Source organism: Delphinapterus leucas, chromosome 13 (genome assembly GCF_059928025.1).
Source record: "Delphinapterus leucas isolate spDelLeu-1000000601 "Yukka" chromosome 13, BTC_Dleu_Yukka2, whole genome shotgun sequence".
NCBI lineage: Eukaryota > Metazoa > Chordata > Mammalia > Artiodactyla > Monodontidae > Delphinapterus > Delphinapterus leucas.
The window spans coordinates 35710650-35723613 of NC_143141.1; the positions used below are offsets into that span (position 1 = coordinate 35710650).

At 38.5% G+C, this 12964-nt stretch overlaps 1 protein-coding gene across 11 annotated transcripts in view; it reads left to right on the forward strand.

The window, feature by feature from the left end:
• Window positions 1-12964, forward strand: part of GFPT1 (glutamine--fructose-6-phosphate transaminase 1) — a 92620-nt gene that overhangs the window by 39251 nt on the left and 40405 nt on the right. For 8 of the 11 annotated variants that reach the window (XR_016395410.1, XR_016395414.1, XR_016395415.1 and 5 more), the window contains 7 exons: window positions 520-625; window positions 2391-2554; window positions 3470-3565; window positions 8217-8314; window positions 10131-10251; window positions 10895-11052; window positions 12643-12678. Coding sequence is in view for 4 of the 11 variants with exons in the window: in XM_089923066.1 (XP_089779192.1) it covers window positions 520-625; window positions 2391-2554; window positions 3470-3565; window positions 8217-8314; window positions 10131-10251; window positions 10895-11052; window positions 12643-12678 (779 nt within the window). In the remaining 7 variants the exon portion in view is untranslated. The remainder of the gene's footprint in view (window positions 1-519; window positions 626-2390; window positions 2555-3469; window positions 3566-8216; window positions 8315-10130; window positions 10252-10894; window positions 11053-12642; window positions 12679-12964) is intronic. The other 3 variants (XR_016395411.1, XM_089923068.1, XM_022561222.2) reach the window with 1 other exon arrangement.

Genomic DNA, 12964 nt, shown 5'->3' on the forward strand with positions numbered 1-12964 from the left:
TAGTGTAGCCTGAACTTTGCCTTGTTATGCTGACTTACTGTTAAAATCTAGAGAAGTTTTGTTAGGAGATAATAAAAATATGCTACTAGGCTTCATTTTATTTTTCACTGCACAGTTTTGATATTTTTAATGTAACTTTAATGATAAGTTTAAGTATACACACTTATATGTATTAATTTCATTAAGTTTTGTATGAAGTTAAAATTAGGCTATACATACATTAAAAAGGACTTAGTGACATTATTTGCCTTTTACTTGGAAAAGAAATATTACATTAAAGAACATATAACACAGCACTGTATCTGCCACGCTGTCTTTAATAGTTGCTCTTTCACTCTATGCCCGTTGTTCTTGTTGGCTTATTGCATGGAAATAGGGTGATCTACCTGGCATTGAAAAGTTGCTGGAATTATTTTGCATTGCTATGGTTTTTTGTTGATTTTGTAGAAAATTATGTATATTTATATATCAGCCATGGTTTTCTACATGTGTGCTGATTCTGTTAACCCTATAATATAGGCAAAGATAAGAAAGGAAGCTGTAATCTCTCTCGTGTGGACAGCACAACTTGCCTTTTCCCCGTTGAAGAAAAAGCAGTGGAGTATTACTTTGCTTCTGATGCAAGGTGAGCTTCCTTGGTTGATTCAGAGAGAATTCTTAGTAAAACTGCTCATGCTACAAGAAACCAAGAAGTCACTTTGTATATATCTAGTCATGCTGTAGAGGAGAACTTTGTTAATTAAGGATGTGAAGGTGACCTTTTTGGAGATGGTGTTCTAGAACGTTTTTGCTCTCAATTCAAAGTATGTAGGTCAGTGTACAAAGGAGCTAAGTCCTTGAGACTTGTTCCGGTGTATTTACTCTGAGGTCGTGTTTTTTTTTTTTTTCCTCTTCTTTTAAGAGCCTTAACCCAGGTTTTATAGGAAGGAGAGATTTTAGATTGGAGAGTAGAATGGCTTAGGAGCATACCAATTATAGTATAATTGCTAACCTATATTGTAGTTTTAATCCAACGTGGACATATCTTTTTAATTCAGAAGTAATTGGCAGCAAAATCACTTTTATATAGGAAATAGTATTAGACTAGGACATTTTGAGAGAAAATGCAGTGGGGATGCTTAGAGGCATTTATAAATGAAATTCAAATAGTAATGAGGATAAAATGGAATCACTCAAATCGCCAACAGCTATTTGAATCATTCATTGTGCCTGAAAGTAAGGGGATCTAAAAATGAATGATCATGCAGTTCACGACTGCAGGGGATGTATTATCTCAGTGAGAAAACAAGCTTCACTGTTTTCTAAATTTTACAGGTGTGTAGGGTACGTAGTCGGTGCTGAGATGTGTCATTGCTGTCATTAGGTAGGTTTGTTACAGAGTTGACAGTTTTGGCTTAAATAATCTGGAAGTTGCAGAAGTGTCTTGGCCTCTTTTCATTCACACATGTGTTCATATTGAACACTCCAGCAAAGCCATGTGCTCGGCTCAGGAGATAATGGCGGGTAAGAATAAAAATGTTAACTTGTCCTTAAGGAGCTCTTCCTTAATGGGAGAGACAAATTTTAGTCAGTGGTCACCAAGTATAGAATTCCAGCTGTGATATGAACTACAGAATGCTTATAACAGGGTGACTTAACCCTCCTATGGGTGCATTTCTTTAAGGGAATGGTGCTTGAACTGAGAGTTAAGGAGATATTAGGAGTTAATTAGGTAAGGAGGTGGAGGGAAGAACAGTCATTCTCTGCAGATGGATCAGCCTGTGAGATCTTGGGCTGGGTGTGAGTGTGGCTGGAATAGGGAGAGGAAGTTTGGTGGGAGACAAGGCCAGAGAAAGAGGTAGGGGTCATGGTAAAGGCATTTTGCTGTTTTCCTAAGAGCTAAAGGGAAGCTGTTGAGCGGTGTGTTGGTGAGGGAGAAATCTTGATTAGGGTTGTCTTTTGATGTCCATTTTGGCAGAAAAGGAGAGTGGATGAGGGAGGTTAGAGGGAATGTGGGTGGAAGTTGGGAGGTTCCTGCAGTAGTTCAGCCAAGGGCTGATGGTAGCTTGAACTGGTTTGTGGTGGTGGACACAGAGAGAAGCTTTGGGAAATATTTAGGAGTTATGATTGGAGGACTGGTGATAGGTAGGATGAGGAGGAAATAAGCATGCTTTCTCATCTGATCTCATCAAATTGGTTGCCACACAGAGTTCCTTTTCTTCATTGTCTGCAGTGACCACCCCCCTCCTTCATTTCCCTGTAGGGAATGGCATTGATAACCAGAAACTTATCAGAGATATTGCAGGTTGATAGACTTTGTATTTAAACTTGGTCCTTTTGTCCTAATGATAGTTGTGTTTATAATAATCATCCTAGATTATTGATTGTACTGTCTCCTTGAACATTTTTAGTGCTGTCATAGAACACACCAATCGTGTCATCTTTCTCGAGGATGATGATGTCGCTGCAGTGGTGGATGGCCGTCTTTCTATCCATCGAATTAAACGGACTGCGGGAGATCACCCTGGACGAGCTGTGCAGACCCTCCAGATGGAACTCCAGCAGATCATGAAGGGTGAACCTTTCTATCCTGTTACACCTTGGTGTCCTCGATGGAAAGGATATTTTCTCCTTCCTGACCTGGTGTAGGAATCTGATAATACAGATTAGTGAAGGGATAACCCCAGAAAGGGGGATGATTCTTTGGAGAAATTATCTGCTGTTTTGACAATACTTCTTCAAACGAATTCATGGTTTCTTGTTTCTAACATGAAAAAAGAAATCAGTTATTTAAGTGGTACTTGATGTTTTAAGATACTTTATAAACATAGTTTACGTTCTATTCTTTGTTCCTCTCTTATTCTCTCTGTGCTTCAGTTTTCTCATATATGAAATGGGGATAATAGGATTTACCTCATTAAGGTTGTTTTGGGGATTAAGCCCTTACAACAGTGTCTGACATGCTTAGTGAGCTCTATATAATGTTTGCTACTATTAACTATTGTGATTATGGTGATTGTGGTTTTTATTGTCCTTTCTGATGGGGTTGTGGTGAAAAACAAGCTAACGTTTATTGCATAATGGCTATATGTCAAGTCTTTTCTATATTAATCCACACTACCACGCTATGAAATAGCTGCTAGAACAGATCATTTTACAGATTAAGGAATTTCCCAGAGCTGCTTAGCTATTAAAAGATAGAATCATGATTTAAACCTAGATCTGACTCTAAAACTTAAGCTTGTCCCACTCCCCTGTTTTTCTGTAATTGCATATTTTAGGTATGAAGTTAATAAAAGTATTTTTTCTCCTTGTTCATTTTTCTTCCCATTGGGTAAAATGTCATATATGAATATTGTTCTCTACTGCATGACCTTTCGTTTCATTTACTAAGATTATATTAAAGGAGATAGACTTTTAGTTGAATACAAATTTCTTATCCTTTGGCTTGTTAATTTTTGTTTTAATGATACAATTTATATTACTTTAGGCAACTTCAGTTCATTTATGCAGAAGGAAATTTTTGAGCAGCCAGAGTCAGTTGTGAACACAATGAGAGGAAGAGTCAACTTTGATGACTATACTGGTAATTACATGTGAATTATGTTATTATTTCAAAGTCTCTCATGGGGGTTGACGTTGACAGCCTTATAGGGTTCATTGTCCTTTGTAGAATAACTATGGCTGCCAGCCATCAGTGGAGCCCAGTCCTCTTTTAAAAGTCCTTCCGTGTGTGATTCCACTGATATGAGGTGTATCTAGGTTAGTCAGATTTGTAGAGACAGCAGGTAGATTAGTGGTCACCAGGGGCTGGGGAGAGGGGGAAATGGGGAGTTAGTGTTTAACGGGTATAGAGCTTCAGTTTGGGACGATGCCAAAGTTCTGAGATGGGTGATGGTCATGATTGCACAACAATGTGAATGTGCTTAATACCACTGAATTGTACACTTACAAATAGTTAAAACGGTAAATTTTATGTTATGTATATTTTACCACCGTAAAAAATAAGGGAATAATAATAATGGTTGCCAGGAGCTGAAGGGACAGGGGAGTGGAGAGTGACTGCTAATGGATACGGGTGTTTTGGAGGTGATGAAAGTCTAAAGTTAGATAGTGGTAATGGTTGCACAACTCTGAAATACTAAACACCACAATCATACACTTTCAAAGGGTGAATTTTATGGTAAGTGACATACTTCTAAAATGGTTATGAAAAATATAAAAAATGCCTAGGAAGTCACATTTGAAAATTGTTGTCAGTTATGGGACTATTAAGGTGATTTTCCTGGAGAAAAAAAAAAGTCCTTCAGTGTACCATTAAGAACATTTAACTTCTTTTCAGTACAAAAATCTTTTATTGGGCACCTACTATGTACCAGGGACTGTTCTGAACACTGTGGATTCTCAGAAGAATGGGACCTGGTTCCCTTGTTGGGAAGCTTGCTGTACCTGTTCAGCCTAGGTTTTCTCTCTCAGTTTATAAATGAGTGAAGTGTGAACTTCCCAGAGGTTTTCCAGGTGTTTGCCTAATACCTTATGGGATAACCTAACCTGTACCTTCCTGCCTGTTTAAGGTGGGGTGACAGTGCAGCTCTGGTCTTACTTCTGGAAGTTCTCTCTAGACCTTGTGTCGCAGGAGTTTCTGCACCTTGCTGGGATGAGCTTGAGACTGACTTTCTGTGGTCATAGGATATCCATAAACTATCGCTAAATCACATTTTTGGAACATTCTTCATGACCAGTTTAATAAACAGTTTAACAAACAAGCTTTGGGCTAAGCTTCTCAGTGTTAGGAATCAGCTTTGGAGAAATTATATCTGGTATGCAACAATCTTTTCCTGAATTTGTGTGTTATACATATAATATTAAGTGCCTTCTCTTATATGTCACGTCCTGCTAACTGATAGAGAATGATTCTCTGAGTAAATGCGGTTTTTGTATACTTTTCTTTTCTGGAGGCATCAGACTCTTTCTCAGCAGGAGAGATTTGTTGAAGGCTGAATTATAAGTTGAACATCTGGTGAACATGGTGTGTGGAGCACCATGTTGAACGTATCAGGGACTGTAGGAAAGTTATCTCTGCTGCGGTCTCCTCCTTGATGTTCTTGGAAGGGGGATGAATACATAATTAACTATTTAAAGAAAGGTAAAATATGATAAATGACATTAGAAACGCAGTTTAATGTTGAAATGTTTAAAGTTTAGTGTTGAATTTAGAGGAAGTAGAGAATGAATCTGTTTGTGGACAGGGGGCCAGGGAAGGCTCCATGAAGTAGGCAGGTGGTGCTTCAAAGGATTTGGAAGGTTTGAATAGGTAAAGATGAGATGGGAGCATTGCAGTTGGGTAGAATGCATTTGCTAAGAGGAGATAGTAGAAAACCATCAGAAATTTGTTTGTGAAATAATACGTAGTCCAGTTTGCCTGCCACATCTAGTACTTGAAGAGGAATAGAGAGCAGTAAGTCTAGGGAAGAAGGTGAGAGGAACTGCCCAGGAGGGCCGTGAATGCATTCTGTTGAGTGTGAAGGGTACCTCCCTTTGTAGAAATTGCAGAGCTTTTAGGAGACTTAGGAGCCAGGGGTGATCGGAGCTTTACTGAAGTGACCTGGGTACCAGTCTCCAATGTGCATTGGAGGAGCGAGAGGCTGAGATGCAGTCGGCAGTAAGGATGTCCCATCTGGGGTAAAGCAATGGGGAATGGGAGGGCAGCGGGGGCCAGGAGAGAAACAGGAGCACTCCAGAGCAGGACCTGTTATCTGCTGGTGTGGGAGAGGGGGTTGTGGAAGGTGGTTGAACTGGAAGAACGGGGAGAGTAGCAGTAAATACTGTTATGGTATGGAATGGAAATAAGATTAGGAAAAAGTTTTGTTTTATAAGGGAAAAGAAGGAGATAAACTTTGAAAAGTCATGATTTTAAAAAGCACTTTTATCTATGGTATGTGTTCCTCATAAAAGTTCTATAATATAAACAGGATAGCTGTTATCTTTTTTTGTTGTTAAGATAAGGAATTTGAGGCTCTTGTCAGTTTGCGGTCTGGCCAAAGGTCACACTGCCAGTCATTTATGGAGCCAGACTAGCCTCCAGTGTTCCGTGGTGTTCACGCTCCATCCCACCCCTTTCCTCCAGACACTCCTGCTGTAGTAGTGGTCTCCCTTACTAGAAGTAGGAGCCTCTCCAAAGCATCAATTCAGACCATGGGCGACTCCTTCCAGAGCTATCCCAAACGCTCCTCAGCCATCAGGGAATTTGCTAAGACTAATTTTAGGGAAACGCTTGTGACCAGCTAATCTCACTGTCTAACCTCCCTGTCCTTCTTGGTTATCATCTGGAATACAAGTCTCTCTGATAGTCTGTCTACTTTATACTTAGTCATCTCCAAACTGATTTGCCTTTGCATGACTCCCTACCCAGCCTCTTAATGTTGTTTCCTTTTCCCTCAAGTCTTTTCAATACCTGCCGAGGTCTGAGGCAGAGGTACACGAAAAGGAACAGCAAGAATGCCAGTCTGGCTGGGGTGGCCTGGGTGAGAGAAGTGCTAGGAGATTAGGTCAGAGTGAAGCAGGAGGCAGGGCTTGTGGCCGCTTGAAGGCCATGTAAGGAGTTTGGACTTCATTCCAAAGTTACTTGGGAAGCCAGTGAAGCTTTTCGTTGTTTTATTTTCTACTTAACTAGTTTCTTTTTTTTTTTTTGCGGTACGCGGGCCTCTCGCTGCTGTGGCCTCTCCCGCTGCGGAGCACAGGCTCCGGACGCACAGGCTCAGCGGCCATGGCTCACGGGCCCAGCCGCTCCGCGGCATGTGGGATCTTCCGGGACCGGGGCACGAACCCGTGTCCCCTGCATCGGCAGGCGGACTCTCAACCACTGCGCCACCAGGGAAGCCCCCATAACTAGTTTCTTAAAATAGAGAAATATAATCGTATTGAAATTTAAAAGGAAGAACGTAAATTATTCAAAAATATAAAAAGCAAAACATATACCTTGGTTCCGTTTTGTAACTAGTTAAGGTAGAAGAAAAGAGTGGAGGAGATAAAGAGCAGGGGCAGAGTAGACGGACCGACGGTGGGTCAGATGGAGAAGGATGCTGCCCATGGGCATACTCATTGTTCTCATCAGCCAGACGCTGAACTGCCTGGCAGCCACACAGTGCCTTGGACAGTATATTCACTTGGTAGGTGCTCAGTATATTAGTTGAATAATTGAATGAATGTTGGATGAAAATTTCTCACAGGTAGAAAACTAGCCATGTTTAGAAGGACCCATAGACAAGGCACCCTTAGCAGAACACATACATGGCTATAGAGACAGAAAGAGGACAGACTCATTGGAGGGTTTTGTGATCAGATTTATGTTTTTAAAGAATCCCTCTAAAAGATCATTCTTGCTGTGTGTGGAGAACAGGCTCTAGGAGGTAGAGAATAGAAGTTAGGAGAGTACGGCTCTTGTCCAGGGGAGGGATGTTGGACTTGGCTGATGATGTTAGAGGTACAGTTTGAAGGTGGGGCTCACAGGACTTGCTTGTGCAGTCGCTGTTGAGCAGCCGAGGATGGATGACCCTGCCTTTAGGCGAATGGGGTGGCATTGACTGAGATGGGAAAGACTGGGAGGAGAGTGGTTTATATTGTGTTCAGAGCACTATCCTGGGCATGTAATGGAGATGAGCACAACTAAGACAATTTTTTTCCCAAGCAGGCTTACTGAGATATAATTAGGTATAATAAAATTGACTGTTCTTAATGTATAATTCAGCGAGTTTTGACCAACTTCCACAACATGGTCATAATCCTAAACAACCTGTACAACAATCAAGAGTTAGCACAGATCCTTCACCGGAAAAATTTCCCCAAGCCCCTTTGTAGTCAGCCCTTTGCCCACCTCCAGCCGCCAGCATCTACTGATCTATTGTCCGTGTCCCTATAGTTCTGCCTTTAAGATACCTTTTAATCTGAAGAGAGGAATGTAAAAATGGCCGAACAAGGTAGGATGTGGAAGATACTGTAGTTGTGTAGGCGTGTCAGGGGGTGAGGAAGGTAAATTACAAGTTGGGGGTGGCCAGTTAAGTTCGGACTTACTTAGTTTACATTTCAAAACGAGAGAGAACTGTGCTTCCTAAGAGGAATATGAATGCTTTAAAACAGCAGTGTTGTTCCCCAGATTGGCATTGGCCACTCATGAAAAGCGATTACCTGTTTCATATGGTTCTTTCCTAAATAATTATATCCACAAACTTTTATTTCAGTGAATTTGGGCGGTTTGAAGGATCACATTAAGGAGATCCAGAGGTGTCGGCGTTTGATTCTTATCGCTTGTGGAACAAGTTATCATGCTGGTGTAGCAGTAAGTGGCTTCTTAAAATTTCAATTGTGTCATTTTGGGTATTAGAAGATATCTGCAGATAAACAGTATCTCCAGTAACACACCATGTAAAACTATTTTTTGTTAAAACATCGTGTTTTGTTTTCATGTTGTGATGGCAAAAATCAAGAAGGTTGGGGAGAGAAATTTTAATAGCTACTTGGAATTATTTATCAATGGATCATCTGCTTTAGAAAGGTCCTTAGATATACAGGTAGACTGCCTGCAACTAACTTCATGAAAGGCAAAGTGTGGAAAATTCTTATGCCATCCTGGCCTTGCAGTCCACAGCACATGCCTACTTCTGTTAGAGCCATCACTGGGTTTTGTGTATCATTGTTCACTTGCCCCAGATAGATGGCTGTGTGAACCTCAACAGGATTTTACTAGGTAGGCACATTTCTGCAAAGAAAGGAAGTCTTCTTTTTGATAGACTTTGTTCTTTAAATTGTTATTTTGGAAGCTGAAATTCTGTATCAAAGATGTGTGTTGGTTGTCAATATAGAAGCCTAGGAATTTAACAGTCTTTTAGTCCAATAAATCAGATCCACATGTAGTTTCCCTTATAAAGAGACAGGTTATGTGCTGTTGATGTCAACTCCTGTAAGTACAGAAAACGCTTACACACTCAGTTTCTACTTTTAGGATTGATTTCCAAAATTCATGACAGTAATTTTTTTATTTGCTGGGGCAAAAATATTAATTATCTACACTCGTGGGAGCCATTCATTTGACGAGTGAGTGAAACTAGCTGGTCACTCAACCCTTGCATCTCAATAGGCTTTCTTCTTCTCTAAAGCACCCCCTTCTCCCTCCCCTCCCCACCCCCCACCCCAAATTACATGGTCCTAAAAAGGAAAATCTGTGCAATTTTGAAGGGAGGAGTTGTTAGAAAGTGATTGTTTTGAGCACTGGAAAAAAAAAAGAATGAATTAAAGACATTAGTGTAAATTAAGGGATTGCCTAATTTAGTGGTGGCTTAGATCTATTATTGAATGAGCCCTCTATTCAGAAATACAAAGTTTGATTAAATGTTTCATCCAATGCTAAGCCTGAATTGTGGGGCATAAATTATATATATGCTGTGTTAGAATTCTCTAATTTGAGAAGATGGAAGGGTTTTGTTTTGTTTTGGGTTTTCTGGTGGATGCTGAGACTACTGTAGTTAACAAACAAATATTAGAAATCCTGTGTGGTTTAGCATACAAAATAGTGTCCTTGAATTATTTCTAGCTAGGTTATCTACCCCCTACTCCACCCTCCATTCTACAGAGTTTGAAAGTAGTGAGCTTTCTTAAACAAGATTTTTTAAGTGTATTGGCTTTTTTTGAGAAACAGCATTCTTTATGAATACATGGTATTTCTGAAATGTTTAAGTTTTCATTCAGTGTTTATCGATATATCTGTTATTATCTCATTTGAAATTCTCAGTGATCTGGTATTATATGAATTGTCATTTAAAGACTAGGAATTGGGAAGTTAGAGTTAATATACAAGCTAACTCAGAACAGTGCTTTTTCCACTTCTCAAAACATTTTATACATGCATTTATTTATACATGCATTGATAATTGTCTAAAGAGACTTGTGCTAAAATATTAACAGTGCTTATCTCCTGGGTGGTGGGATTTTGGTTATTTTTTTATGCTTTAATTTCTGTTGTTTGTATTGTCTAACATTGCATTATGTATCATTTTTATAATCAGAAAAAGTGAAAACTATACATTGAGTCTGAGGAAGTCCAGTGAAAAAGAGTATTTGATGTAAAGTTGTATGACCAAGTCATCTTTTCTCTGCAGACACGTCAAGTTCTTGAAGAGCTGACTGAGTTGCCTGTTATGGTGGAGCTAGCCAGTGATTTCCTGGATAGAAACACCCCAGTTTTTCGAGATGATGTTTGCTTTTTCATTAGTCAGTCAGGTATGCTAATTTTAAAGACTTAAAGAAAAGGAAAGTCATTCTTTCAAACAACTATAGCATATGTTGGCAAAACTGATATTTAAAGATAAACTGGTTATTGCAGATAACTTGACAAATATAGGTTTATTTTGATGTTATGGAATTCTTAATGAGTTAGTAAAATCAACACATTTTACACTCAGAAGAGCTGAATTTTTAAAGACAAAGAAGGAAAGACGATCCTAAGAAGTCGGATCCTATTATTAAAAGTTTTACAAATTTATTCTTTTAAGTACATGTTTTAAATTTTATTTAAAACAAATGAGGGGAAAAGGGAGGGAGCTATGAATTGGGAATTTGGGATTAACAGATACACACTACTATATATAAAATAAACAACAAGGACCTACTGTATAGCACAGGGAACTATACTCAGTATCTTGTAATAACGTGTAATGGAAAAGAATCTGAAAAAAATATATATGTATAACTGAATCACTTTGATGTACAACTGAAACACTGTAAATCAACTATACTTCAGTTAAAAAATAATAATAAAACAAATGATACTGTTGAAAGAGTAGTCAGTTTTCTCTTCTGCATCTAAAAAACAGCATATGTTGACTGCTCTGTGTGTGTTACTTTTGTCTTCCTTTTTACCCAGGCGAGACAGCAGATACCCTGATGGGTCTTCGGTACTGCAAGGAGAGAGGAGCTTTAACTGTCGGGATCACAAACACGGTTGGCAGTTCCATATCAAGAGAGACAGACTGTGGAGTTCACATCAATGCTGGGCCCGAGATCGGGGTGGCCAGCACAAAGGTAAGTTCTTGACTTAGTTCTCATGTGATTATTTACATAATCATAGTGTTGGTGAAACAGACTAATCTGTACCTTATATTTCATTTCTTAGCACTTATAGAACTCATATTGTTTACTAATTGTAATTATCGTAAGCCTTAAGCTTCAGTAATAGTTAAAACACTTGTTGTCCCCCTTCCTCACACTCATCTTCAGAGTTTAAAAGGGACAAGCGTATATAATGTAAAGTTCATTTTGCAAACGTCTCTTCTGACTCTCCGCATTCAACACTTATGTTCCTCCTGCTGTGTGGGGTGGGATATGTGGTAAGTATAATGCCCCCTCTTAATTAAGTATAGTCGGGAATTAGAAAAATAACAAATTAGAAACACCCAGCTTAAGTCTAATAGTTTTTGACATTTTTATTTACAGGTTTATACTATCCTAATAAATGTGCCCAAATATACACACTCCCTTTGAAGTTTGTAAAGAGGAGTACACTTTTGGTATAAAATTTGGCTATTTAAAAAAATAAATTGAGTATTATATGACAATATCTGTTTCTCTTTAGATATACATCTGTGGAGATTTAAAAGCACCTTCATTTTCATTTTTAAGGCCTAGTGAGACTACTTTCCTCTTTGAAATTGGGATATGCATAAATTTAGTACTAGTAATAAAAATAGGAATCTTAGAAAGTTATATAAATGCAAAAGATGTTCTCCACAAATATATTACTCTTTATAGTTTCAAAATTTCAGTTTCTTGTCTTTTTCTGCCTAAGTCTAATATTTGTTACCGATTGTTGAATAAGATGCTTAGGTTTTGGTGGGTTTGAGTTTAATCAAGGGAAGATGATGTTAACATATACAAACCACATTTGGTTCTTTTTCCATTTAAAGAACCTCATGGGGAATTTTTTTGTGGAAAAGTTATAATTCTTAAGTAAAAACTCTGAGTGAGGTTTTTGTTTCTTGGTTACTTTGATATTGCTAACACTATAATTTACAGAAAACTGAAGCCTGAATTTTCTCCATGTGGTGATTAAAACATGTAAGATATTTGTGCTTGGGTTTCCATTCTCTGCCTGAATGAATAAACAGCTGCCCTCAGCAGCAGCTTGTGGATTCTTGGAACAGTGTCCAGACAGACAGCTTTGATCAGGGATTAGAATCCCAGACCCTTCATTCAAACACATTTGAAGCAAGGGCTTCAGTGTGGCATGTATGGGATGTGGGATCATACCACTGAATGGAGGCCATTGACTTATCTTTTTATTGAATCTTTCTTGATCTGTGAGCTGCCAGGGGAAATGCAGTTTTTTTGATTTCTAATTGTATCGTTCATGAAAACTTACATTTTCCTCAATGTTTTATTATAATATTCAAACATACAGCAGAATTAAAAGAATTTTACATGAATACCTGTATACCCGTCACCTAGATTCTGCCATTAACCTTTTTTCTACAGCTTTATTGAGGTATGATTTTCATACCATAGTATTCACCAATTTTAAGTGTATATGGTTTTAGTAAATTTGGCTGTTTATCACCACAGTCCAATTTTAGAAGACTTAATCACCTGAAAAAGTTCCTTTGTCCCCCTTTCCAGTCAATTCCCACTCCTACCCCTCTGCCTCAGCCTCAGGCAAGTATTGCTTTCTCTTGCTATATTATTTCATTTTCTACAAATTTCTTATAAATGGAATTGTGTAATACATGTCTTTTGTATCTAGCTTCCTCCATTTAACATGACGTTTTGAGATTTTTTCATGTGTTATTTGTATCAATAGTTTTTTTTTTTCTGTAAGTCCTTTTCTAAAATCTTTTTGTTTTGAAATAACTATAGATTTATAGAAAGTTGCAAAGATAGTAGAGAAGTCCATGTACTCTTTACCCAGGTTCTTCCAATGGTTACATCTTGTATAGGAAAA